Source organism: Melospiza georgiana, chromosome 3, assembly GCF_028018845.1.
Source record: "Melospiza georgiana isolate bMelGeo1 chromosome 3, bMelGeo1.pri, whole genome shotgun sequence".
In the NCBI taxonomy this organism is placed as follows: Eukaryota; Metazoa; Chordata; class Aves; order Passeriformes; family Passerellidae; genus Melospiza; species Melospiza georgiana.
This window is the reverse complement of record NC_080432.1, coordinates 53,220,062-53,246,395: the sequence shown is the minus strand read 5'-3', so window position 1 is coordinate 53,246,395 and position 26,334 is coordinate 53,220,062. Positions and strand designations below refer to the sequence as shown.

General features: G+C 39.9%; 1 protein-coding gene across 2 annotated transcripts in view; it reads right to left on the bottom strand.

The window, feature by feature from the left end:
• Positions 1-22,832, bottom strand: part of KIF25 (kinesin family member 25) — a 41,072-nt gene extending 18,240 nt beyond the window's left edge. Inside the window, exons 1-8 of one of the 2 annotated variants that reach the window (XM_058021618.1) lie at positions 22,694-22,832; positions 21,875-21,940; positions 17,991-18,107; positions 15,982-16,123; positions 11,146-11,249; positions 9,873-9,955; positions 8,326-8,368; positions 4,549-4,616 (exon numbers count right to left, since the gene is read on the bottom strand). In XM_058021618.1, the coding sequence (XP_057877601.1) occupies positions 4,549-4,616; positions 8,326-8,368; positions 9,873-9,955; positions 11,146-11,249; positions 15,982-16,123; positions 17,991-18,107; positions 21,875-21,940; positions 22,694-22,771 (701 nt within the window). In that variant the 5' untranslated portion in view covers positions 22,772-22,832. The remainder of the gene's footprint in view (positions 1-4,548; positions 4,617-8,325; positions 8,369-9,872; positions 9,956-11,145; positions 11,250-15,981; positions 16,124-17,990; positions 18,108-21,874; positions 21,941-22,693) is intronic. The other variant, XM_058021619.1, reaches the window with a different exon arrangement.
• Positions 22,833-26,334: the final 3,502 nt, after the last annotated feature.

Here is a 26,334-nt window from a genome sequence, read left to right as displayed (position 1 = left end):
GGACTTGTCTCAGAAGACTCAGAGGCACAGCAGAAATCAGAATGCTCTTAAGGGTAATGTTTAAGGATGCACTGTCTTTGTGGGCAGTATCAGCCTAAGGTATTTCCATCCCCAGCCCTGATGAACTACGTACTACGAAATCAACACTTCTCACTCAAGGGAAGACTTTCTTTTACATAATGAGGTGGAGTGCAGACCTTTTTAAACAGAATGGAAGACAATTAAATTGCATGAGTTACTCTACCTTTTAAAAAAGAGCAACGACATTTCAATACATGGGCCAATACAATGTTGTCTGAAACAACTCCATATGTTTTTTGAATGCAAGGAGGAAAAAAACCCCAACAGTTATTTTCAAAGAAATCTTTCCTCCAACCTCTTCAGGTTTGTACAACATAAAATCAAGACCTGAAAATAGGAAATCATCAAAGAGGAAATTCTAATCATAAAACATGGATATCCTAACTCATTCATTTCTTCTGTAGCACACCAAAAATGTATCCTCCCCAAGATTACAGCCTGCAACACCCATTGTTTATACAATATGAACAGAATCCAAAACATGAATGTCTTTACCCACAGTTAAATATTTGAGGTATGAATGTTTATATTTTGAAAAAGTTTCCTTTTCTGGTATCTTTCCGTGGTGATTTTTTTTTTTGGTCTAGCTCTTTTTTCCAATAGGTGATATATGCTCTTTGTAGCTCACAGCAAAATGGCTAATTAGAAACAGGAATTTTGGTAGCAGCAAATGCTACAAAGTGTAATCATTCCTCTGTGTATACAGTACAGCAGTACAGTTTAGTTAACAGTATCCCACAGATTGTACAGGATACTGCAGGGTTAACTGAATAAAGACAAAGTGTCCTCTTCAGCATTTACTCAAGCCTCTTTGTATATCTGACCATGATCTGTCTGCTACAGTCTATAGACTGCACAAGTAGAGTTTTTGTATTCATGCTCTACATAAATAAGATTATACAGAGGGACCACTGATAAACAGATACAGAATTGGAGCCAATGCACTCAACTCAGCATTTTTCCTGACAACAGACAGAGGAAGGAGCAAGAAACAATATGGTGGTCAGCGACACAATAATTCATCTCTGTGTTTCATCCTAATCCTTAAAAGCTGTATACTGGCCTCAAAACTGAAATATGAGTTGAATCTCTGTTTCAGAAAAAATATTATTAGAATTAGCATTCAGTTTCTTTCTCCATCTTGCTAAATTCTTGGCCCAGAGCAACATCCTGTGGCAATGTGTTCCACAGACTAATTGTAAGCTGCATGAGAATGTACTCTCTTTAATCAGGAAAGGAGCACTTGTCTGGCTTGATAGACAAATACTGCTTGTATTGCCATTCCACTGATGTGCCATCATAGTGCACTGAGAAACCAACAAATATGCAGGGATGTGGCACAGTTCAGACCAGGAGGACACAGGCACTGAATACTCTGTCCCTGCTTTGCATGCACATGAGCATATGCTTCAGTAAACTTTGCACATTCACTCTGCAAGGTCAATAAAGAAGACCAAAAGCACTTGCAAACACTTTTCTCTGCTTCATCTATCATCTGCAATTGATGAAATATTCATTAGCACCCAGTTACCCATCTTAACCACCTAGGTCTCTAACTCAGTCTGTGTTGAAATATTTTTTCTTTGCACAAAACATCTCAGAGCTATTATATAAATTTAAAAAAGAGAAAATGCTAAGAAATGCATTTTAAAGATTAAAACATTTACAGTTAACGACTTTTGTTGCCTAAGAAAGCAAACACATTGCTACTGGCCACAACCCAGGCTAGAATCAATCAGTCTTAGCAGTTCATTTGCACAGCAAAGTAGAATCACAGAATCAATTAGTTTGGAAAAGACCTCCAAAGCCATCAAGTCCAGCCTTTAACTGAATGCCACCTTGTCACCTAACCCCGTAGGTACCACATCCAGTTGTTTCTTGAACACTTCCAGGGATTGTGACTCCACCACCTGCCTGGACAGCCTGTTCCAGAGCTGAAGCACCCTTTCTGTGCAGAAAATCTTCTTGATATCCAGCCTGAGCACAGGCTGGACACACACCTAAGCCCTAGTGCAGCTTGAGGCCATTTTATCCCCAGCCACAGCTGGGGTCGGTACAGTCATGGCAGGGTCAGGCTCCGGTAGCAGATCCGAGGAAAGGCATGTGATTCCACGTTACAGTAACTACTCAAATATTTACTCGACTTCCTAAAGGGGTTTTACTGCCACAACTTAGCTGCTGTGGTTCAAATGCTGTCCATACTGAAATAAAGTGGTTTAAAGTAGTCTTGAACTAGTTTATGCTACACTGTAACCACAGCCTTGGCTGAAGCATGGACACCCACTTCATTAGCTATTTGAAACCATGAAAGACGCTGCAAATCCAAAGAATGTCTTTCTAAAACCCCATGTATTTTTACCCGAATGATAGATTTGTCCCTGTGCACTGATTAATGTGAATTTCACATTGAAAATTCTGAGCTTCCTTTTTATTTTGCTAACTGATTTGCCAATAAAATTATAAAAGCATAACATGTTGAAAGCTGGAATTTTCTTCCTGAGCTGAAATCAAATATTTTGACATTTATTAGTTCCATAAAACATTGCTAAAAAAAATAAACATTCTAGAGTTCATAAGAAACATATGCTTTTCTGTTTATAAAAAAATAGCTGTACTGGGACACTAAAAAAACATTCCTGGAGAACTGCATTCTTTGGGGGATTTACATTTTTTTAACCCTTTTCCTGATTACCAGGATCTACACCACTTTTCCAGAATCACAACACCTCTGGAACAGTCAATACCATTAACTGTGCTGTTCTACAGAGTTGAATTCCAGCATTATTCTGTGTTTACTTCAACTGGTATGGCTGGGTCAGGTACAGCTGAAGAGTGAAAGGAATTACTTTGAGTAGCTTACCAACATGTGAGGGGGCCATGTACCCTAAGAGAGCTCATATGCCTTGAATCAAGGAAGTCCTATAACCTGTGGGATCAGTAAAGCTTCCCCAAGATCTGCATTATCTCAGGATTTTTCAGGTGCTTGGTGGTCTGCATGGCAGCAGTCCCCATTCTCCCGTGAGTAGAATACTGCAGCAGTTTAAAAGAATGCCTTGGGGAAAGTGTAAATGACTAACAGTGTTTAGCAAACCTACAGGAATTTCAGCTATGACTAACAGTGTTTAGCAAACCTACAGGAATTTCAGCTGAACAGGCTCAGACATTAAGTTTAAACCAGGACAGATAATTCATGCTGGGTACATCTGACTTTAAATCAAGTTTTGCCTTCAAGCAAGGAAGCATGAAATTGTTCTCCTGTATTCTGTTTCCAGAAGGTTTTGCATCATGGTTCAGGGTAGACAGCCTCCTGAGTCATTGCAATATACGGATTCAAAGTTTGCATTAGAAAGAGGCATTGGGGTAAAATTTTGTATTTTGTCATTTACAGAGTTCTCATTGTATTATTACACTCTTCATTCCTGTTTTCAGAGGTCCAAGTCAGCACTATTTTGACAGAACAAAAGGCACCCTTCAGCCTGACTCCCAGCAGTTTTTTCTGTGTCACTGACAGAGACTGGCAGTGACTCCAGTGTCCCATTAAAGCCCTTATCACAAATGGTGCACTCAAAATCCAATTCCTCTGTGGGGATTTTTGAGCATCTAATATGGAAAGTAGTCCCACTGTAGCCTTTCCCTTGGGGAGCACTGATTTCCCATGCCACTGCTCTGCCTTCCTGCCTCTGGTCAGGCTGTTTGAACATCAACTTGTACAAGTGCTCAGTCCAGTTTCTGCCAAAGTCATCTCTGTCTAATGCTGAAATCTTGCAATCCACCTCAATTCATAGAACCATTGAATTGTCTGGGTTTTAAGGAACCTCTAAAGGTCACCTAGTCCAATCCCCCTGCAATGAGCAGGGACACCAACTAGATCAGTTGCTCAGAGTCCCATATCACCTGACCTCAGATGTTTCCAGGAATCTGATATCCAGTCCCTCTATGGGAAACCTATTCCGGCTTTTCACCACATTCATTGTGAAAATATTCCTCCTTATATCTAGTCTCAATTGACCCTCTTTTAGTTTAAAACCACTACTACTCCTGTTTCTACTGCAACAGGCCATACTAAAAAGTTTGGCCCCATTTTCTTATGGGCTCCCTCTAAGTACTGGAAGGCAAACAAGGCTTCCTTACCTTTAAAACATTTTACTATGTTGCAACACGTTGCAAGGATCAGGAGCTACTCGTGAAAAGAGTCAAGTCTTTATAAAGGTTTCAAATTCAGCCCTATCAGCAGTCTTTACTGAGAGAGAAGACTGTTATCCATTCTCTGAAATGCATTATTCTGTCCTGAGAAGAACATACTTATCACACTAAAAAACCCCAATAACCTTCCTCCCACCTGCCCTACTCAAAAATCCCAACCAAAAAGAGCATTATCCTCTAGCTAATGTCTACTAAAAATATTAGTCTTCATTACACAAATCTTCCAGCAATCCAGATTTCCAATTATTATACAGGACTACCCACCTCTCAAACTGAAAAGTCTTGTTTACTGAGGCATGACCAGGACGGCTACACTTGACAAGGATGGTTTCCTAAAAGAGTAAATGAACTATAGTTAATATCACAGGCACACACAAAGCCAAATATCCATCAATCTTAATGTATCAGCTGACAGCTTTAAAGACCAGGAAATCCAAGCAGCAGTCACCAATTCATGAGGCTTTAGAGCATGCATAATGCAGTGAACTTGCAAAACCATAAGAAAGGCCCTCAAAACCCATTCAGGTTATTAAATAACAACCAACACAAAACATGCACTTAAGTTCAAGAGAAAGATCCAAGCCCTTACCTGAACTTTTTATTGGACCTAGAGAGTCACAGCCAAGTAAACACAAGCTCCCCAGCTGCTACTACAGGCACAAAAATTTGCAAAAATAGGGTTTTTTATTATTGGGCAAATTTTCACAGTGCCCTTTCAAATTGATTTCATAGATAGCTCTTTCTAGAACTGAGTAAAAGATACACAGAAAAAGCTGCACTACAACAATCTGTAGAATTCCACGAGTTTTTAGTGGAATGCACTTTCCAGATGAGTTATACAGTAACTTTGCAAGTCTGACAAATATGCAAGCAGCCCTTTAAACTATTACCAGAGTACAAAAATCCCAGCAGTCTGATATGGCTTAGCTAGCAAATTCTGTGCTGTTCTGCTCCTCATAGCCAATGCTGCTTAATTGCTGAGAAAAGCAAAGAAAAAGATGTGGGGGCTTACAACAAATTGGGTGGAAGCTCTCTAGCACACAAAATACTTCATCCAATTCAAAGAGATTTTCTAGCTTACTAACCTGTGGTTACATTACTGCATTTGATGGAAGTGCTGAAATTCCTAATGTGCTTCAGACAAGTGAGTTGGAGTGCTGAACTAGTGGCCTCAAATAAGTATTGCCACAGACTGAAGTTATAAAGAGCTGAGCAAATAACAATCACATAACAGTATGCCCAGTGTGCAAAAGGCTAATAAACACCAAATTTCTTCTTTTGAGTTCATGAGTATTTCTACCTCTTTGGAGAAGAGAAATGTATAATTATCAGACTAATGATGACAAAAGACTTACTGTACAGAACGAGCTATGTTACCTACCCCAGTACTGGCAAATTTAGCTGACTGCAGATTCAGTACAACACTGCTACTAAATGGCCTGACACAAAGATTCTAATAGGATCAGTAACCAACAGGCTCCAGGGGAAGGAAAAAGGAAAAAAACCTGAAAAATATAGAATGACAGAATAAATTTCTGATTCAGATATCTAATAGACTTGCAGACAAGCTTTCTCTAAGGTGAGAAATAAGAGAAAAAAACCTCTATTTGCATAACATAGAAACAAAAGAATTGACTGTTAACAGGCAGAAGTTTCATATGAGCATTTGTAATGATCATGTCCAGTCAGGCTTTGAAAGTCTCTAAAGATGGAGATCCAAACCCTCTCTGGACAGCCTGTGCCAGTATTTGACTACCCTCACAGCTTGTTCTTGTGTTTAGGCTGCATTTCCTATATTTCCCATTCCCCCTTGGGCTGTCACCACCAGAAAGAGTCTGTGCATTCAGTGTCTCCTCATCTGCTCATTTTCTCAGGTGTTGACAATACCAGCACTGTTCAGTGTCCTAATCTGTGTGGAGTGGTTCAAAACCTGATGTGTGCTGTGTACTCACTCTCCACAGTTATTGCACAATAAGCTTCAGAAGAAAGGCTCAGACAGTTGTTAATGTTATGTTGAGGAGCAGAGCATATACAGGACAGCAAAAAGAAAACTTCAAAAATCTTCAAGTAACTCAAAAACTGAAATACAATACTCTTCTGGTACACTTAGTAAAATCTTAAGCCTTTTTTAGACTTAAAATCAGAATCATGTTTCTCTAGACAAGATGAACAATATGTTAGAAAAGATCATGTGTCTTAAGGATTATATGAATTTCTAAACAAGCAAACAAAAAAACCCCACTCAGAAACTAAATGGAAGTTATGTAGTCTCTGTGGATCTGGTTCTCAAATGTAGCTCTGCTTTCTAACACAATCATGGCAAATAACTGCCTGGTTATGCCACACACAAAGTATTTGCAGGAAAAAATTCTGGAGAGGCAGTCATGATTTAAAAAGCAAAACTAATAAACTCAGCGTCTCTACCACACACAGTCTTCCTTCACCCTGATCTAAAATTTCCTTTAAATCATTATCTGGGAAAGGGTTAACTTGTTTCCAGAAATACAATTTTTGACTGTGTTGCAACTAAAAGCTCAGCATAAGTCAAACCCTGTATTTTAATCTGAAAATAGCACATTTATCCTAGCCACTAGCATAACATCTTCAGTTGTTAACAGCAAAGTAAACAGGCAATAAAACATTATTTTCTTTTACTTTTGTAAGATTAGTCTAAATTGACTGCTTTTTGTGAGGATTTTTGCAACACTTCTTTTTTTCTTAAAAAAGATAAATTCATATTAAGAAACTGACAAAGGCTTCAGGTCTGGCAAGTATTTTAGGTAAAAAAATGTCCAGGCAAACCAATAAAACATTTGAAGTCTATGTTGTGTTTTCCAATCCAGGAAGTTAGCATTTTGCAAATTTCATTTCTTAATCTTGTGCTTATATTTATATTCCTTAAATATTTCATAAGATTATCATATTGAAGGTCACTCTTTCATACAAAATCAAACTCATAAATTGGCATAAGTAAGCCAACACTGCCTTGCCTGTAAACATGTCAATACTGTAATACTTCATATATCTCTATGAAATAATCCAAAACCTAAATATTCCTATATATGCCTAATTTCATCCTTCTGCAATAAAATTTAACAGGCCAGAAATGGCTGCAGTATTTTATAGTACAATAAATGTGTCAGGATATCCAGAATACTATGTCTACCATTACAGGTCCCTGTTTTTTATCTCCTGATATATTGACTTTCTTCATCTCTTTATGAGCTCCATTAGTTACCTAATTGCACACATATAGATATAGATACAGATAAATACACATAAAATTATCCATATTATACAAGTGAGATCTGCCTAATGAAACTATAATTTGGGAGATTTAAATGCATAATATATTGTAGGTCACTTCAGCAATATTTCAAGCACTACACTATAAAAGAGAATTTGGCTCATCACCATGTAAGTAACAGAGAGCAGGCAACTAAGAACTATGGCAGCTATGAAAATTAAAACCCAAGTTAATACTTTGACCTTAGCTCACACTACTGTCCCTTTTTAAATTTTATATCTTGGTAATGGCCTCAGTTGATGCTGGAATGTCATTTGCAACCTCAATGACCATTCTTCCTCCGATGGATCTAAGCCAGGATGCTTTAACATGCTTGACTGCAGCACCACATAGGCTGCTGTGGTTCACGAGGTGTCAGATTCCTGTCCTAATGCATTAGCTGTGTTGCAATAGTAATATTTGAAAAAAGCCTGACATAATTTTAGAAATAGCTACAGCACATACAGGTGGCTCAAAGGGACTGACAGCAGGAAATCAGCAGCAGTTTAACTGTTGCAAGCATTCAACCTCCAGTTAAAGGATGGCTGATCTGCAGAAGCTCCAAGCTATTACCACTACAAAGAGTCAGGATGAAAACAGCACAAACCACCTGCTATTGCATCCATGGGTAATCAAATCTCAGTAGCACCTGGCCTTGTTGTTTTGGTTTTTTTAAACTCATGGTTCTCATGTCCCTTTTGTTTCTTCTTCTGCCTCTATGAATGTGCTGTTGAATTCCACCATCAAATACTTACATCATCAGCTGCATATGCCACTTTTTCTGAAAAGTTTCTTTGCCTGTAAAGGAAGAAAACAGCATCAGTAGGGGAAGAAGAGATACCTTTCAAACCATAAGTGTTCCACTTAGCTGAGAAAAAACAATGTTTAAATGTGAACTGTCTGAAGAGTACTTTCCAGAATTGCCACTATTATTGTACCCTATGTACATACTAACACCACAGCTAATTTTGAGTAAATAACAAATTAAAGTGCAATTGAGCAAAATAATCTGCTTTAGAAAACACATTTAGAACAAACCAAATTAAGATGAATGCACATGCAAGCTATTCTATTATTTTGTGATTGCTGCATGAGCTTGTAACAGGAGGCTTTCACTTTAGAAAATTAAAGTGAGAAATACCCTCTTTTCAGGAATTTGTCCCTGAGCTTGAATCCGTGATTAGTCCAAACACCGACTGGGATTACTGAGGTGTATATATCTATTTATGTGTGCAAGATTTTGGACATTCAGTCCATAGTTTTAAAGATAAGTTTTATTTAAATTACTTTTTGATACATTAATAAAGTTACCCTTGACAATGTTTGTTTGGCCCAATCCATCCTGTTTTACACTGCAAGTCAGCACCTGATTGCACTATTTCATACTGCAACAGAAAAAGTGACTAGGTTCGTTCCCAGGTGTACAAAGCACAGGCTAATGCAAGTTTCAACTTCAGGCTTCTTGAAATATCTTGTCTGTTATTTTTGACATTGTTTTAATTAAAACAATCTTTTTTAAAAAGATTTGCCAAAAAATAATAAACTTTAAAACACTGAATGTACTCTTTTAGAGTTACCAGGCAGTAAAAGAAGCCTCAAATCAGCTATTTACTGATAAAGCAAATGACAATGTTATTGGTTTCTAGCCACCCACCTAGTTTTTCCCTTCTTTCTTTCCTTCTTTGTATACACTTCAATCCCTACTTTCTTTCATGTTAGTCATCTATGGAGAATTCAGCCTGTTAAGCAGATACTTGCATCTAATCCCTCTTTTCCTTTTGGATCTTGAAATGTTTTGACACATCAGTTACAGTAAACATTTTTTACATTAGGGCTGCAGAGCCAAATTAGACTGAAACAGAATTACCAATGTTTGTGGTGACAGCCAGTGTGTTCTATAGCATTTCAAAACAACTGTAACACTGAGTGTGTGTCTCTACCCACGTCTTTTGGCAGCTCTCACATTACTGCATCCCAGAATTTGTATAGGATAGTGAATACACTCTAAACTGATTGCAGCTGTGTTACTTCTGCCAAGCCAAGGATAATCCTGGCTTGGCAGAACAACTATGGCTTTCTATTGAGATGGACATACTTTTAGACAGGGAGATGAGGTTGGCTAGAGCCAATTCAGCAGGAGAAAGAAAACAGCAATTAGTTTTTATGATACCATCATTGTCTCCCCACACACATAAAACCAGAAAAATCAAGGACACAGTTGTTCTCATACAAACATAACCATTGTTTTCCCTGTATTTGAATTATGAGTCAGATAGGCTCTAACACAATCAAAACAGTTTACCTGTCTTGTGAATGTCCAGCAGCATCATCAAAAGGTAGTAATGGTCGAATCCTGCAGTGGACTCTGATATTTCCTCTCAGTTCCTGGGATAAGAATATTGAGCTGTATTTAACACAAGTTAGTGGAGAGATAAATACACTGAAATTTGTCAAACAGACATGAACATGTTTAAGAAAGCCAGTGTTTACCACATCAAAGCCCTATACTCTGTGGGGAAAAAATAGAATCAATATAATTTGTCTTAGTAAGGTTGGACAAAGTACTTGAGGAAGTATGAGCTCTTCAGAGCACTGGAATTGTATAGCCCTCCCTAGGTCATATGGACAAAAACAACCCTTCTGAGACATTTTCCTTTCCCTTCCTTTTTCTCCTTCCTCTTTACATGAGCTTTTTCAGACACCTGTATTAACTGAACAGACAATGTTATACACTCCATTTCTCTTCCACCAGTCCTGAGGAAGATGTGGAATTCAAAATATGTTGTATATTTTCCTCTCTACTGCATTCCTACATGATTAAAAAGTTGATTTTTTTTACTGTAGGACATTTTAGACCTGTTTATCTCCTCCATTTTGTTGGTGATCTGTTCTTCTTATTTTGTATGACTGAACATAGCTTGCCTGTGAGGACTAATGACCACTGGTATTAATGCCCCATTGCTCTGGGGAATATTCTTTCAGTAAACTGCAACACAAAGAAAAATTTAGAAGCTAAGTATTTTTAACAAAGAGATTCATTGTCCCAGGTAGAAAAACTTTTAAAAAAATTGTTTGAAGGAGGTTTGTGTTTCTAAAAATCGGGTCCAGATTTGTGGGGAAGGGAGGAAGAGTAAATTTAAAGTACAAATAGGAAAAATTTAATCCCAAATGAACCATAACTAATGGCTGAGCAGGATACAGCTTGAGATATTTGGAAAAATAAAAGATGACTATTTTGCAATATCAAGTTATAATTTTAAGAATTTCAAAACAATTTCAGAAGCTGCAAATTTAGAGAAGAGGAAAAAGAAACTCAGCTTTTGTCCACTATTCAAAATGGATTATACTCTTTAGAGCAATAGGTCACATGAGAGCATTTGGAAGATCGTGTGTAAAAAGAAAGGAGTGGGATTTATTATAAGACAAATGTGTCTCAGCCAATAAACACATCATATATAGACAGCTGGGGCAAGTGATATATCCATGTGAAGTATATTCTTTACTTATATTGGTGAGGAAATTATGGGAATAATTTCAACAAAATAAGCCAATGTTATGTTATTAAACATACTTACAATTAAGCTGTTATGTAGAGCCTTCCTTTTCTGCTTTTCTTTCTCATATCTCTCTGTCACCTCTTGTAGAGACTGCTCAAGATCAAAAGCTTTTATCTGAAACACTAGAAGAAAGCAGTTTCAGAGATATAAACTCCATGACTTTACAAAATGAATTGTTCAGTAGCACCTCATGAAATATGATCACAAACCTTCTCAACTTCTACCAAATTTCAATTAGGAGGCTTAGTTTCTGATTTACTAGACATCTATGAAAAATCCCATCATAGTCCTTGCTATGTGAAGCTACAAATTATTACCACAACTATACATGTGAAGTCTTGAAAAGCAATCAATAATGCAAGATATTTAAAGGCAGCTCAAATGTGTCAGTTTAGAGTGCCAGTGATGCCTGAAACCTACATTTGAAGCAGCCTGCTGCTAGATGGGGATGTCAGTTGCAAGGCTCACACCACATCTGCACTTATTAGACTCATGTGGGCTAGCTTTACAAGAAGTTAACCTGTCATTTACCCTCAGTCTCACAGTGCTACTAATCCTTTACAACAGTTTTAAGGTTCCTTTAAGACAGGTCCATCACTCCATGAGGAATTCATAGGAAAGATGGATAATTTGAACCCTAGGGAGTCTCTTTCACCAAACTGAGAAGGCTTGTATGGGTCATTATAAAAGCTTTCTAACTTCACAAATGGTTTTATTTCAGCCCAATTACATTAACACTGAGCAGGCCTAAAACAAACACACAGCCCAGAAGACACATTATGCGACTGTAAGCTTGTGTAAAAAGCAAGCTCTTAGGAACCCCAGTTCAATATCCCCAGCAATCAGTGAGCAGTTTGGAGATGTAGAGTATCAAGCAGTCAAAACCAGGGTCTGAGAGGTGAATTAGCCAGATGGCCACCAGCCTCAGTATGTGCTACCTTGTAGAGCAAAGAACAGACTCAGTTATCTCAGCATGGTCACACATACAATTTAATCTCTCTGGTAAAGACTAAAAATCAGATCATTTCAAGGGACATTTGTGTACACTAGAGATTTCTCAGATCTCTTTTTTCTAATACCCATGCCATTCATGTCCAGCTCACAGTATCCTTCCACAAGTGCATGCATGCAGGGGAAGCATGATGTTAATAGCTGGGGAATCAATGTCTAGGAGTTTCACTATGAAAAATCCTTCTTTTGCATCCAGCATGTGGAGTAACACCAGCATGCTTTGGTTTGGAGAATCCCATGAAATTATGTTACTGTAAGTTTTCAAAAGGGCCACTTACAGTCACTGACCCCTATTATTACACTGTAATTTTTAAAACACAAGGTTAAATTCCATTGATTATTTAAGTAATATTCTATTTATTATTTAAGTAACTTCCACAATAAGTATCTTCATTTACATATTTGTGTACACACACTTTGAGTTCCTAAGTCTCTGAAACAAGCAGTAAGATAAAGCAATAGATGTTGAGAGTACTCTTCCATTATTCCAGGACTGAAAGAACAAAAGTTTCCTGATGTATAAATTATTTCTGAACTTCTACTGTTTTTTATGAAAGTAGAGTTATGCAGTTACAAATATAAACATTCATTTAACATTCTCCTAGTTTTCTGCTTGGCATCAGATGCAAGCAATAAAGGCATTACATCTTCATCTTTAACCTAGGGGTAGACATTGGGTACATCTGTTTTAATAACACACTCTTCATTAGGCAAGAGAAGTAGTCACCACATGAATGGAGCCATTACGGACATCCCTCTTCCCCATCCTTTGTCCATTTCACTGATTGATATGGAAATTTTCTGGGAGCTGGGAATGCCAGCAATTTTTCTGTTTAAATATTACCAACCACAGTAACATCAGTCTAACAGTTGTGATGTCTTGCAAGTGTATTCAGGACTGTAACCATTACAGTCTCCTTCCTTCAATTGACAGTCTCAGCGCTTTATATTCCCTCCCCTTCAGTGCTGCACTGGACATTCTACTGTGCTCACACAATTGCTTCCTCAGTCACAGAAGGGTCTAAAAACAATCCTTCCTTCTGAGCAAATTCTGTCCTGGCTCAGCTCCCTGATCTGTTCTGTGTGTGGTTCACAAACAGTTACACAAACATAACAGGGACATGAAAAAGAGGGGCAGCATAACCTAGCACAGCCACAGCAAATCTGAGACATGGATGTGTAGCAGTCCCCATAGTCCCCTGGATTGTTTCTTGCCAGTCTAGAGCCCATTTTTAAAAAGAAGATCAATCTAATCATGTCTCCTAGGACAAGCAGCTATGATGCAATAGACTTAATACCAAAACTTCTTTTGAATTCAGCTGCATTTTATATTCCACCCTGGAACATTATTTTTCCCATGGTCTCCTGTAATAGATCAACAGGCAATGGTTTTAAACTAAAAGAGGGTTGACTCACAACAGCTATAAGAAAGGCGGTTGTTACAGTGTGGGTGGTGAAACACTGAACAGGTTGTGCAAAGAGATGCTGGATTCCCCACCCCTGGAAACATCCAAGATCAGGCCAGATGGGCCTCTGAGAACCTGATCTAGTTGAAGATGTCCCTACTCACTACAAGGGGAATGAAAATAGATGACCTTTCCAGATCCCTTCCAAACCATTCTTTAGGCTGCTACAATATTTCTGTTACTGGATCCAAGGTCCTGCTCGTACTTCCCTATTCTACTAAGGGAAATGCTCTCAAAAGGCAGCTGAGCTGGTGAAAATCACCTGTGGAGTTGAGGAGAAAAGATAATGGTAGTCCATGTTCCACCAATACAAGTCATTAGCACAGTGCAGAGCTCAGCTTTCTCCAGAAAAAGCAAAGAACATAGGTGGTAGCACATGGACAAAATGGGAAAGCTCCTTTTTTAATCTTTTCCATCCTAGAGAGAAAGGGCCCTGGAACTACAAAGCATATCTAAGTCATGAGGCTTATAAGTCACCACAATTTCCTCTTTCTGATAATATCTGCATGGTGAAGCAATCTAAATCTTAATCTCAATTTTTCATTAATTCCTACCTTTCCAAAAATCTGCTGAATTACTGTATCTGTCTCAGTAGTATCATTTGCAGTTCTGTGGCCAATTTTTTTTAGCAAAAATGATATCAGCTTTATCCCTGAGGGAAACAGACCTATAACAACATAATAATGAACACCTCTCTCTCTTTTGAACTGCTACTGCTTAAATTCAGTGGGAAAGGTGGCATAGCCTGGTTTTCAGGTTGTGAATAGATATTTCTAAGCAAAGGACTATTCAGTTATTATAAGAAAGTTTTACAGTTTGTTGCATGTCAACTACAACCTTGAAATTTACCTACTCAAATGCTTCTTCTGTAATTTTCTCCCTTGTGTTCAATCTCTATTTTAAGATTAAACTGGTAATATATACTGTCTCCAGAATATATACTTAGGGCTTTCTGTCTACAAAAGATTACATGTAATTTAAGGATAGCAATTCCAATGGTCACATTTAACCTAAACAATAGAATCTCCATCTAAAACACTTGACAGAGAACTGAAAACTCAACAAATTAAAACAAAAGTCATCCACCAAAGTGGATACTAATTGTGTTATAGTTAGCGAAGTTTCTCCTGCTTATGATTTCAAAGAGCAATGCACCAGGAAATGCAAATTGAGAACAATCAACACAATATTGCCAGGTCTCTGAAGGAACACTTATTACATCACAATAGCTCAGTGTCAAACTCTCATATCTGCTCACTTAGCCCCTGTTTCAATAAGAGAAAAGTTCACTTTTTAGATAAAGTTATTTTCAACTTTGGGATTTTTTCCTTGAAGGAGCATTTTTTCTACAAGAATAATACAGTAATCAAATAAATTTTATTTATAACTGCGTACTTGACGTACAGGAATAACTTCTGTAAACACCCATCACCAAGAGTGCTGCTTGTTGCTATTGACATAGCAACAGTCCATCAGAACCAAATCAGTCCCAAAATGAAATAATTCAAGGTAAGAAAACATACCTTATAAATGGTGACACATGGCTTTCAGAGCCTCACAAAGAGCCTCTGATTGGAAATTTGTGTATTTGTTGTAGTTCACCAGGCTGCCACACATTCAACAATTTAAGCATTGCATGTGTCATGTGATTCTCAGGCCTGGTAGGAGCTTCACCAGACTCAAGGAGATTGGAAGCAGGTGCAGAGATCCCACATCATGGGATCCAGGTGCAGGACCCATGCACTTAATCCTCAGGGATGAGGGCAGAGTGCACCTGTGCACTGGCTCTCTTTCCTATGCATACACGAACAAGGAAGTGCCTGAATTCCAAAACAGCAATCCATGTACTGTTAGTATCTACAGTCCAGAAGATGCAACTGGTTTTTGAATAGGAAGTAATTTCTTTTTTGATAAATACACAGAAATATTAAAAATCAAGTCTATCCTCATTTCAGGCAGTATTTTCAGAAACCTCTGAAATAAGCCAAGTCCTTTCCTGGAACAGTCAAAAACAGACAAATTTCAGCTTTATAAAGCAATGCATTCTTTATTTGGCTCTTCTAAAATAACCAAGATAACAAGCCTGAGATCATCAGTTTAAAAATGCTACAGCTGAGCCAACTCAGCAGCAGTCTAATAGCAGCTGTAATCCACACAAAAGACAAATTCAAATTATCAGTCATAACCTCTGCAGACTTATTTGTACTTCTTCTAATGCTTCAGAACTCCTTGATGATTTAATGTCAAACAAGAAACAAATGCTACAATTTCAGTGACACATTTCTCAAAAATAAACCTCAACCTTTTAACATTAGTAACATCGAACAATTACATTGTTGATGTTACATGTTTGAAATCTAAGTGCAATGAGCCTTACTTTTCATTGCTTCATTCTGCAGCTGTATCCCCTGGACTGCTGCCAGAACTTGGTAAAGACAAGTCTTGCTTTGACGTTGAAAGTCTTTTGAAAGCTCAAGAGCAAATGAATGAAGGCTCTTCAGGTCTTGCTTAAGCCTCTTCTTAGCAAGAAGAAAAATATGTTATAGACACAGAACCAACAGTTAAGAAGAATCAATATAACAACCCAAATTATTACGGTGAGACACCACAAACAGAAAGAACCCTCTACTTGATGGAAGGAAGCCTTCAAGAGAATATCTTTCAGTGTGTTTAAAGAAGGATCCTGCAAAATATTCAGCAATGTAATTTCCTAAAAGTTTCAGCAAGACTTTATGGATCCTTATTATTTTATCATACCTATTTTGACTGTAGCACAGCTTCAGGTATAACCAAGTCTCTGTTATTTCACCAGACAAAAATAAGTGTGTGTGAGCATGTGTGGGCTCTGTCCACTTTTAAGTCATACCCAGAACTAGCAATGAAAAACTGTGAACTATATATCCCTTACTTTAATTTTCCACACTTTGATCAGAAGTTATTTGCTAGGATTCACTTGAGAGATTTCTTGTATAGGCTTGTTCTATGTCTTACTATGAGAACAGATGTATTTTGAAAAAACCCAGAAACTGATGTTGTTCAGAAAAGTACTTGTACTATGTTTGCAATTCAGTGTAATATACCTGATGAGGCTTTTAAATGTTTGTAAGATCGACCTATATTCATTTAAAAGTCTACCTAAATAAAAACAAATTGACCTGATTTTAGGATTAGTAAAGTTCTTGACATCCAAGTCGTGAAATGGACATGCAAAACCATCTCTAAGGTGAACTTAACGATACCTTATGCCACAGAAACACTGTGGTATTTCATTGTCAGCCTGTGTTACAAAGTGTTACATATTCTGTGACATTTTATTTTTCTAACTGTGGTACCGACCTTGAATTAATTAAATAGTTTCAATGATAAAAAGGCAATCTAAACTAAAGGGACAAAATCACTGCATTTCTCACTTTCAAAGGCCATACAATGTAAATGGGAAGGAGTATCTTTTTGTTAGTATGGGCATAGGATGACTGTTCATCTAGACTTTTATTTAGAGAGCTTTGCTCCTCCTAGTATTCATTGACATCTGATAGTTTACTACCTCAATCCACTGATATTGCACCACAAGCAGTTCTGCCACTCTAGCTAATCAAAAATGGAAAATACTACTACAAAATTTACAAAGCAGAACTGCTATAACTAGAATAAAACAGTATAATTCTATTGTAAGGGACATACAACAATCATCTAGTCCAACAATGCTGCAATTAAGTTGCATCCTTCTATCTGTTAAGAATCAGATTTTTTCCTGAGATACTTTTTGGTCATTTATGCAGGCATTTGGTGCTGCCCTGAGAAAAGCTGATATTTGGTAGTGTCCCTAAAAGGAACTCACTACTCTGTGGAGTAACTTCACAAAGAAGTACTTTGACAAAGCAAATATTATGGTACTGGCACTAGGAGAACAGTTTCAGTCTCTCTGATGCAAAATTAAAACCTGAGTGAGCATACAGCAACTTCTTGTGAGATCTGCCAGAGAACTCTTAGTAATCAGTGGAGCTCTAAAATGACTTTTTTGAAAGATTGCCTACCTGGGTAAGGTATATTACAATTACAGTTTCTAGGGATGTCTGTATGACGGTTGCATGGAGAATTGTAAAGTTTTGACTACAAAAGTATCTGTCTCAGGTATTATTAGCACCCTATATGTAAGATCCTGGAGCTCAGGACCATCCACTTTTACCAGCCTCGCAGGTGACTTTGCAACCTATCACAGCAAAACCACTATGAGATCACTGTCAACTCTCTCCAAGCTCTGTTGTGAATACAATAAAGCCACAGATCAGGTTCATATCACACCATTTTCTGGGGTTTACTATATTTGATAATCATGTAAATGTTTGGGGCATTGATTATGTCTATGTTATCATTAAATGCCCTTACCTTTATTGCTCCATGTAGCTGGGTTACAACAGAACTCCTCTGAAATTTCATCTGCTGGCCATGAGCAGCATAGAGCTGCAATACTTCATTGGTGCTTCTTCCAGCCAACCCTTGGTACTATTAAAAAAAAAAAATCACAAAAAATCACTTTAAACACTCCTGTCTCCTGTTGCATTCTGTCCCCTTTTTCTCTGTAAATATTGGTAATTCAACTATATGATAACATAGGATTTTGCTAATATTTAATTTCTTTGCTTTTACCTTTTCCTGAGTTATGTGAAGAATATGAGGCCAACATCACAAAATTCTACTTTCTTGGGTCATAAACCTGAGCACCAGACTACTAAAATGCTTTTGCAGTACCTAAACCCCTTACTTATGCTTGATGTGGATCTAAAGGGTTAAAACTGTGCCTTCACTTAGGGAAAAGGGCTGGTTACACAGCTGGGTTAAGTGTCTCTGGAAACCAGATTCAATGCAGAAAGCACATGGAAGGACATGAAACAGAACAAAGACAAAGACACAGGTGTTAACCACTGAAGTCCTGAACACACAGCCCCCAGCTTTGTGCCCCCTGACAACACCAACTCCACTGCAAGCACAGGGTTGCAATGGTGCCAAGCTGGGCCAACAAAGCCCTGCTCTGGGTCTTCAGAAATCACAGCAACCAAAGCAATTTTTAAAGTTTGTGGAGAAGAATCCTGTCTAACAGTCTAAAATTACCTATTATGCAAAAGCAATTTTTATGGCCAACTTGAGAATTTTTTGAGATGTTGAAATCAAAAGGAAAACAGAAATAATGCAACTTTAAATATTTACAGGCATGAATGCAAGAAGAGTCATTTTGATAGAGACTTCTCTAAAACACTAAAAAATGCATTTTTGTAATTTTCTGACAGTCCTGGTGCTTAAAATGAGCTGCAACTTCAGCTATTTTCCCCTGACACCTGTTCACATCTATCATACATTAATCAGTACCAATTACTTCTTTATTTTTGAAATGCACTTGTCTGTTGCACAGACTTATTTCCTTTTTTATTCACGTCATATATTCTGTGACTGTAATTCCCTGTTTAAATTAGCAAAGCATAGAAGAGACAGAAGACATGAAAGAGCTAAACCTACTCACACAATGGATTTGATTCAATTCCAATCATCTGATAACATTTATCAGGTGATAAAAAGCAAACATTTAATTGCAGTTTAACTACAGGCAATATGGACAAAAACAGCACAACATCCTGAAGCTGTTAGGATAAAGACAGATTGTATTTTCAAAAAAAGAAGTACTTCACTTATCAAAACCAATGTTTTCATGTGGCTTTTTCACCTTCACAAACCATGAATCTTCTATTTACACATGCAATTGGAAAGTCTGTAGAACAATGTACCACCTTAGCACCTATTAGAAAAAGTTCTTACAAGAAATAGCAGGAAGAAGTTTGGTTTTTTTTAATTGTTACAGGCTTTAAGGTCCCAGACATTGAGATTGATTCTATGCAATGCTTAGAAAAGTTAAGCATATGTATATAAACAACTGCTGTACTCAAGCCTTGTTATTAAGTAAGCTTAGGGTAGCTAAAACCTCCTTTTAGCACCTAATCTGCACCATCTGCACAGGCTCCCCTTGACCCTCCACATTTCTCAACACTAAGACAAAAGCAGAAAGTTCGATGCTACTGTTATTGCATCACTTCGTTTATTCATCTTCATTGCAAACGCTGCCTTGATTTTGGGGTTTTCTCCACCAAAACAGTTTTAACATTCACCAGAGTTGTTCACAGGCCAGCACTTGCAAACCTGTGCTTGAGCATAGAAGCAAAAAATGGACCAAAACATTTTTACAGTCAGCTTTATTGTAAGCAGAAGCAAAACAATTATTCAATAGCATTCTCCAAAGTGAAATCTCACTTTTGCAATCAGATCCATTCTGGCAGACTTGGCTTTACATAAAGAAGGCTGCAGGGTTAGGCCCTCAAAGACTGCTAATAAAAGATAAACAGACTTCCAAACAGGAAAAAGCAGGGCAAAGGGAGATCTACCTAGAAATCTGCCTGCCTGTGTGCAGTAACAGCCCCCCCAGGATGCTGCTGGGATAACCACACACCAGGCTGCAGAACACAGGAGAAGTGCTCAAGTTCATCACTGTCTCAAGCATGCAAGGGAAGGTCTGTAGCAGGAGATAACATTTTAGTAAGAGTGATGCAACCTATAGACAAACATTTACATTGCAAATCCTAATTTATGGCAATCCTCATGAGTTTGTCTCCAAAGCTTCCCAACTCACTCCAGACAAAATGAATCCAATTAGCTTTTACAAGTTAAGGATGAGAGCTCTGTTAACCCTGGTCCCTGTGACTGGACCTGTTACAGCTCAATCACTCAGGCAGCTCCACTGGCAGATCTGAAGGATCAGGGATACAGTCGAGGGCAGCAGCTTTTCTCTCCAGCATAGCTGGTGGAATATTAGGACATACTGTGGAATATTGCACAACCTTAAATAATACTCATTTCAATTAGTATTGTTTTTAATAGAGGGTCTTCAATTAAGGTAAAACTATTTCATAGATGTCAGTTCAGCCTGTATTTTCAGATTGCTGGGGCACATTCACCAAGAAGAGGCAATTTTTTAAAGTGTACTTAAATAACTGCCTGAATCAGTGTAAGAACCATTAGTGCAAGGTTAATTGCAAAGGATTTCATTTGACATTGTTTCTGACTGGTGGTGGTAGCACTGCCCACACTGCTTGTGTGTCTGTAGGTGCCCATTTCTTCCAGCACATTTTTCAATAAAATGAAGCAGTGCTTTATTTCAAAAACAAAGCTTCATTCTCTGATACACAGACAACTCCTTCCTACATCTGACACACCTGATTGGCTAGAATAATTAATTTATTGTCCTTGTGAGGATAATAAAAATCTGCTGAAATACTTAAGGCTTTCCATGAATATTGTAGAGAAGAACAAAGACAATAAACACATTTCCTCAGAATAAACTAGTGTTCTTCTGTATACCTAGCAAAACTCATTTCACATTTACCACCTGTTTTCAGTTAGACTTTGAAAAATGTTAAACCCACTTTTATCCACGGGTGTTAGCAAACCCACAGGGAGGGCAAATGGCTTCCCTGAGGTCACCCAACCAGTTAATGTCTCAGCCCAGATTAGAAACTCTTGGCCAACAGTTTCCATCACTACTAATACTCACAGCTGGCTCTGCTCTAGCAGCCTAGATCTACATTCAAAATTCTTTAAATCTCACAAATCCCCTCCTTTGAAGACCCCAAACATTACCACAGGCTGCTCCTTATTTTAGTGAGGATCTAGGAAAAGCCTGTACTTATATCCTTCTATCCTATAGAAAGATATAAGGCAATGAGGGCTTCAAGTTATTGCTGTATGCTGTGTGACAAGGCACACATGGAACAATACCAGCACTAAAACCACAGCAGGGCATCCCTGGTAAGTCTACTCCTAATGAAATGTCTCTCCTGCACTTTGTGAACAGTTCCTTTCCAAGCATCATCCCAGCTGTGTCTAAAAAGCATTCCTGAAAAATCTGCCATTGTCTTTTAGACAAATATGTTCCCTGTAAGAAGAGATATTCCACATTTAATGCTTCCAGAGTCATTCCCTCAGTTCAGCTTTCTAGATTTAAGACAATAGCAAATATTTAAATTCAAGCTGACTTCTAGTTACTTGATCAGCCTATCATTACTGCTACCACTCATGATCTTGAAAAGAAAAGAGATGCTGAGCCTTAACACTTCATAGATTTTCCCAACTGGTAAAGAGGGCAAAACCTGAAAAGAGGAAGGCAGATGTCAGTGTCTTTTTTTCTACTTCCATATTAATTCTTTCTGAAAAATATAAGCAACAGTCACCTCTGCAAGCTTTAGATGAAGAACAGCATTTTCAGTTTCCAGGACAACTATTCTTTCTTCTTTGGCCTAAGGAAGAAAATCCACCCAAATACACAAAAATGAAAATTAAAAAAATGAGTCTGATTAATATAATTCCACTATGATAGCCTTCATTACCATATTCCACTGTTTCTCAAACTTCTGAGATCAATGGACTACCTACCCCCATCTCCTAATCACAACAATATTTGTATATGAGCATGAAAAATTAGGATAAACTCTTAATATTCCTTTATTTCCATCTTTTCTGTTATGTTGCTTGCTTGTGTAGGAACGCACAGGTACACCATTTAAAGCGCTTTTGCTTGGCGAAACCACCTCCTCCTGGCATTTTCCAGACCCGCGGTCCTTACCAAAGCACTATTTTATTTATTTATGCATAAGCACGTAAGTTTCCATTTCCAAGGCAGTACCATCAGAGGTCTTTAGCGTCGCCCCCAGACGCTCCCTCAGCCCAGGGGCGCTTCCCGAGAGCGCCGAGCGCCCGCCCTGCCCGGCGGTGGGGCCCGGGGGAAGGAGAGCCGCTCACTGCTCTGACACTGCACTCCCACCCCAGCCCCAGCTCCTCCGACACGAGGGAGCCTAAAGGCGGCCTCGCACGGCGGGATTGGCGATGCCCGCCCAGGAGGAGCGGGGATGGCAGCGCCCTCTCGGCCTTCCCTTCCCTCCCGCCCGGCAGCTGAGGCGCGGCCCCGCAGCACGCGCCCGCCCGTGGCCCCGCCCCGGCCCCGCCCCGGCCCCGCCCCGGCCCCGGCCCGGCCCCGCCCCTCGCCCCCTCACGCGCAACCGCTGCTCCAGCTGCCGCAGGCGCTGCGCCCACACGGAGCTCGGGTCGAGCCCGCGGCGCGGCCGCATCATCCTGCCCGGTCCCGCGCCGAGGCGGAGCGAGAACTCCTCCGACTCCGGCTCCGGCCGCGGCTCCGGCGGGGATTTAACCCGGGACGCGTCTGGGGCGGTAGCGCGGCTGCCATGGCGACGGGCCCGCCCCTTCCCCGCCCGGCGCTCTGCGCTGCGATTGGCTGAGCGAGCGCCGCCGCCTGCCAGCCGCGCCCTGTGCCTGAGTGGCAGGGCAGTCAACCAATCCGCGAGCAGGAAGGGGAATGGGGCGGGGCCACGGCGGTCGCCCGTGTCGGAGAGCGCCCCCAGCAGGGAGGCTGAGCAGGGAACGGGCGTGCTGTCCGTGGGAGCGGGGGTCCCGCGGGACAAGCGACCTCAGAGGTCCATGCCCATTATCCATGGGAGTGGGGGTCCCTCCGCTGCAGCGTCCCACGGGACAAGTGACCTCAGAGATCCATACCCATTATCCATGGGAGTGGGGGTCCCTTTGCCTACAGCTTCCCGCGGGACAAGGGACTTCAGAGGTCCGTACCCATTATCCAGAGGGTGGGGGATCCCTGTGCCTGCAGCGTCCCGATCTCAGAGACCATGGCCAAGGATCAGGGCATGGAGTGCAGGAATAGAAGGAAAGCCTGGAGCTCCTAAGGCCGGTGTAAGGCTACCCTGTTGCTGGGCTCAGGGACACAAGCCTCACATCAGCGCAAAGGGCGAGGAGGAGAAGGACAGAGTTGAGCTCTGATATTGGCTACACGACTTCCCCCTAAGCAGCCGGTGATGTGTGCTTGGGCTAAGGCTGTCAGGCCACAAAGAAGATTAAGGGATAGGAACATCTGTCACATGGAGTGTGCTGGGGGAAGTGCAGCCCGGAGGAAGGGAAGGCTGAGGGGGACCAGGATCACAGGATGTGCAAATACCTGATGGAGAGTATGGACTGCTCAGGCGGGAGTCTAAGGACAGTGTGAGGATAGTCAAACAGTGGTACAGGCTGCCCAGAGAGATGATGGAGTCTCCATCCTTGGAGCTTCTCAAAGACCCAGCCCCATGCAAGCAGCTGTAGCTGACCTTGCTTTGACAGGGAGCTGGATGATGCCCCACAGGGGATGTTCACTAACTGCAAACACGGCCGCCATTAGGGCTGGTCTTAGGACAAGCACAAAGCCTGTGGGTTCAGGTCGTGTGGCACTCCTGAGGAGCTGCCCGGAGCAGGAACTATTCATCCAGGCTATGGCTGGGGGTCTTCCACTGAGGTTTCCAAGGTGAAAATGTGACATGCATTAGCAACATTACTTGGTACTCTACTGTATTGCACTGAAAGATTTACATGATCTTGAAAGCAGTCATTATACTATTTGGCTATAAAATATGTAAGTATACCAGATACAGACATGTCAGCTTCTTGGAAGTGGGAAATAGCACTATTTTTGCACTATAGTTCTTTGGGTTTCTTTTTTTTTTTAAAACCAAAACCAACATGATAATTACAGAGGAATCCAGTTCTGCAAAATAGCAGTCTCAAGTTATTCTCTACTGAACATGGTAAATGTGCTCTCATGTGGACAGTAGAAAATCCAAAGACACAGAGCAGTGAATTCCTCCATGTTTGGCACAAAAGAGATAGTGTTCCTTTTCTAAGGAACCCAGATACAGCCCAGCTGTCACAGACCAAACCAAACACCCCTGTGCAGCTCTTTCCACCATCTTCTGGGATCCTGCATCTTCAACAAGTTGCTACTATCTATAGCCTCTGAAAAAAAAAAAGACCCATCTGGCTGGTTGCAGTTAGGTTTGGCACACAAAAGTGTAACTCAGCAGTTCCTCCTTGCAACTAGCTCTGCTCTGATGGAAAAATGAGAACTGACAAATGGATACAGGCTAAAAAACAGTTCAAAAGAGCTGCAATGGTGCAGATGTTACAAGATGTTGGCACTAAGTAAGGCAGACAGGATTTTAATCAACATCAGCTATTTTGGGGAGGATGATTTAGTTGCTTGCAGGGTGTGACTCACTCAATTCTTGACAATGAGCTGTGATTTTCTATGTAATGCTTATCCTGCAGCAGCAATCAAGTCAGAACAACGTTATTTACCAGCGAAACTCAGCTTCATCCCAGAAGGATCACCTCTGAAGTGTAATGGTTAATCTCTCCCTCACTGTGGATTTTACCTACAATTAATGAGATTAAGGATCTTGTTTCTGTAGGTTGTAACAGACAAGACTTAATTTACTAGCACTCTTTGAAGTAGTAACCTAAAATAGCATCCACTACTCCTATTTAGTCATTTCTCTGTGCACCTCTGAAGGTCAAATAGTACTAAAAATTGTCCCATGAGCAGAAAAACAAAAAATCTCAGTATGATGTGTAACTCTTCATAACAGCAGCAAATCTCCTTAGGGATCTTCCTTCTATTTCCAAAGCTTAGGAGAGGTTGCTTGATGAACGAAACAGCCTGTTGGTGAGACCTGGGAAAGAAATTACATCCAGCTGTCTTCTAGAAATGCTGCCAGACTACTGCAGCACACCCTTCTACACTGATTCTCTACTTTGAAGAATAATTTTACCCCCAACTTTCACCAACTTGATCCCATATTCCCCCTGCAGATGCAAGGCCCTGCCATATTACAGACCCTTCTGTGGAACTTCAGGGCCAGAAATGTCATGGAACTGTCTAAACCCACATTTGACTCTTAATTTTAGCTTCAGAGAAATACCGTACGTGGATTATAGTATCTGTCAGTGGATTACAAATCTTAGGTTACTATTAAGTAAGCATTGTCTTGAATACTTCTGATGCATTTCACTTTAACTCCAGTGGTGGAACCAACAAGACCTAAGAGGTCGCAGCTCCATAAACTTCTGATGAGCTGTCCATTGCAACATTCCTAAATGCAGAATGAGTAGAAAAGCATTTGGGGAAAAAGCCCAGTAGAGAAGGCCGTTATCCCTCTTCTGCCAAACATAGAGAGATTCTGCTGTACACCCCTGCCCTTTCTATTGCCTCTGCAAGGTGACGTTCTCCATACTCAGCAGATGGTAACTTGAGACTGCTGTACTGCACACACCCTGTAAAAACATTATTTGGTGAAGCTGTAAATATCACATTGCACATTTTTTGGGTAACTGTAGTTGAGTTCTGAGCACCTGTCAGTAACAATAAACTGAGATTCTCTGGGCAAGTGTATTGCACTGTGGTCTCATTATGTTTACCTGCTACTGCGGCTGGGAGAGAAGTCAGCCAACTCCAAATTTTTAGCCTGTGAGGCTTTGCCTTCTGGAACACACAACCAGTAACTGACCCTGAGACAGCAGTATCATTTGACAAAACAAGAGGAAGAGCCAATTATTATCATACATGAGTCACTGCATGTGTTTTAAGACTGTTATTACTGAAGCTCATTTTTTACCAGGACTAGGTTTTGTGTTATCTAATTGGATAAGGAGGTAAAGAACAGTCTTGTTTATTCTGCTACTTGTGTACTCATTGCTTGACATACAAACAGCAATCTGTATGATCAAGTGTATTGCTTATTATTTCAGGGAACAGGATGCATACTATGGACTTGGTCAACATCTTCATTTCACTGCC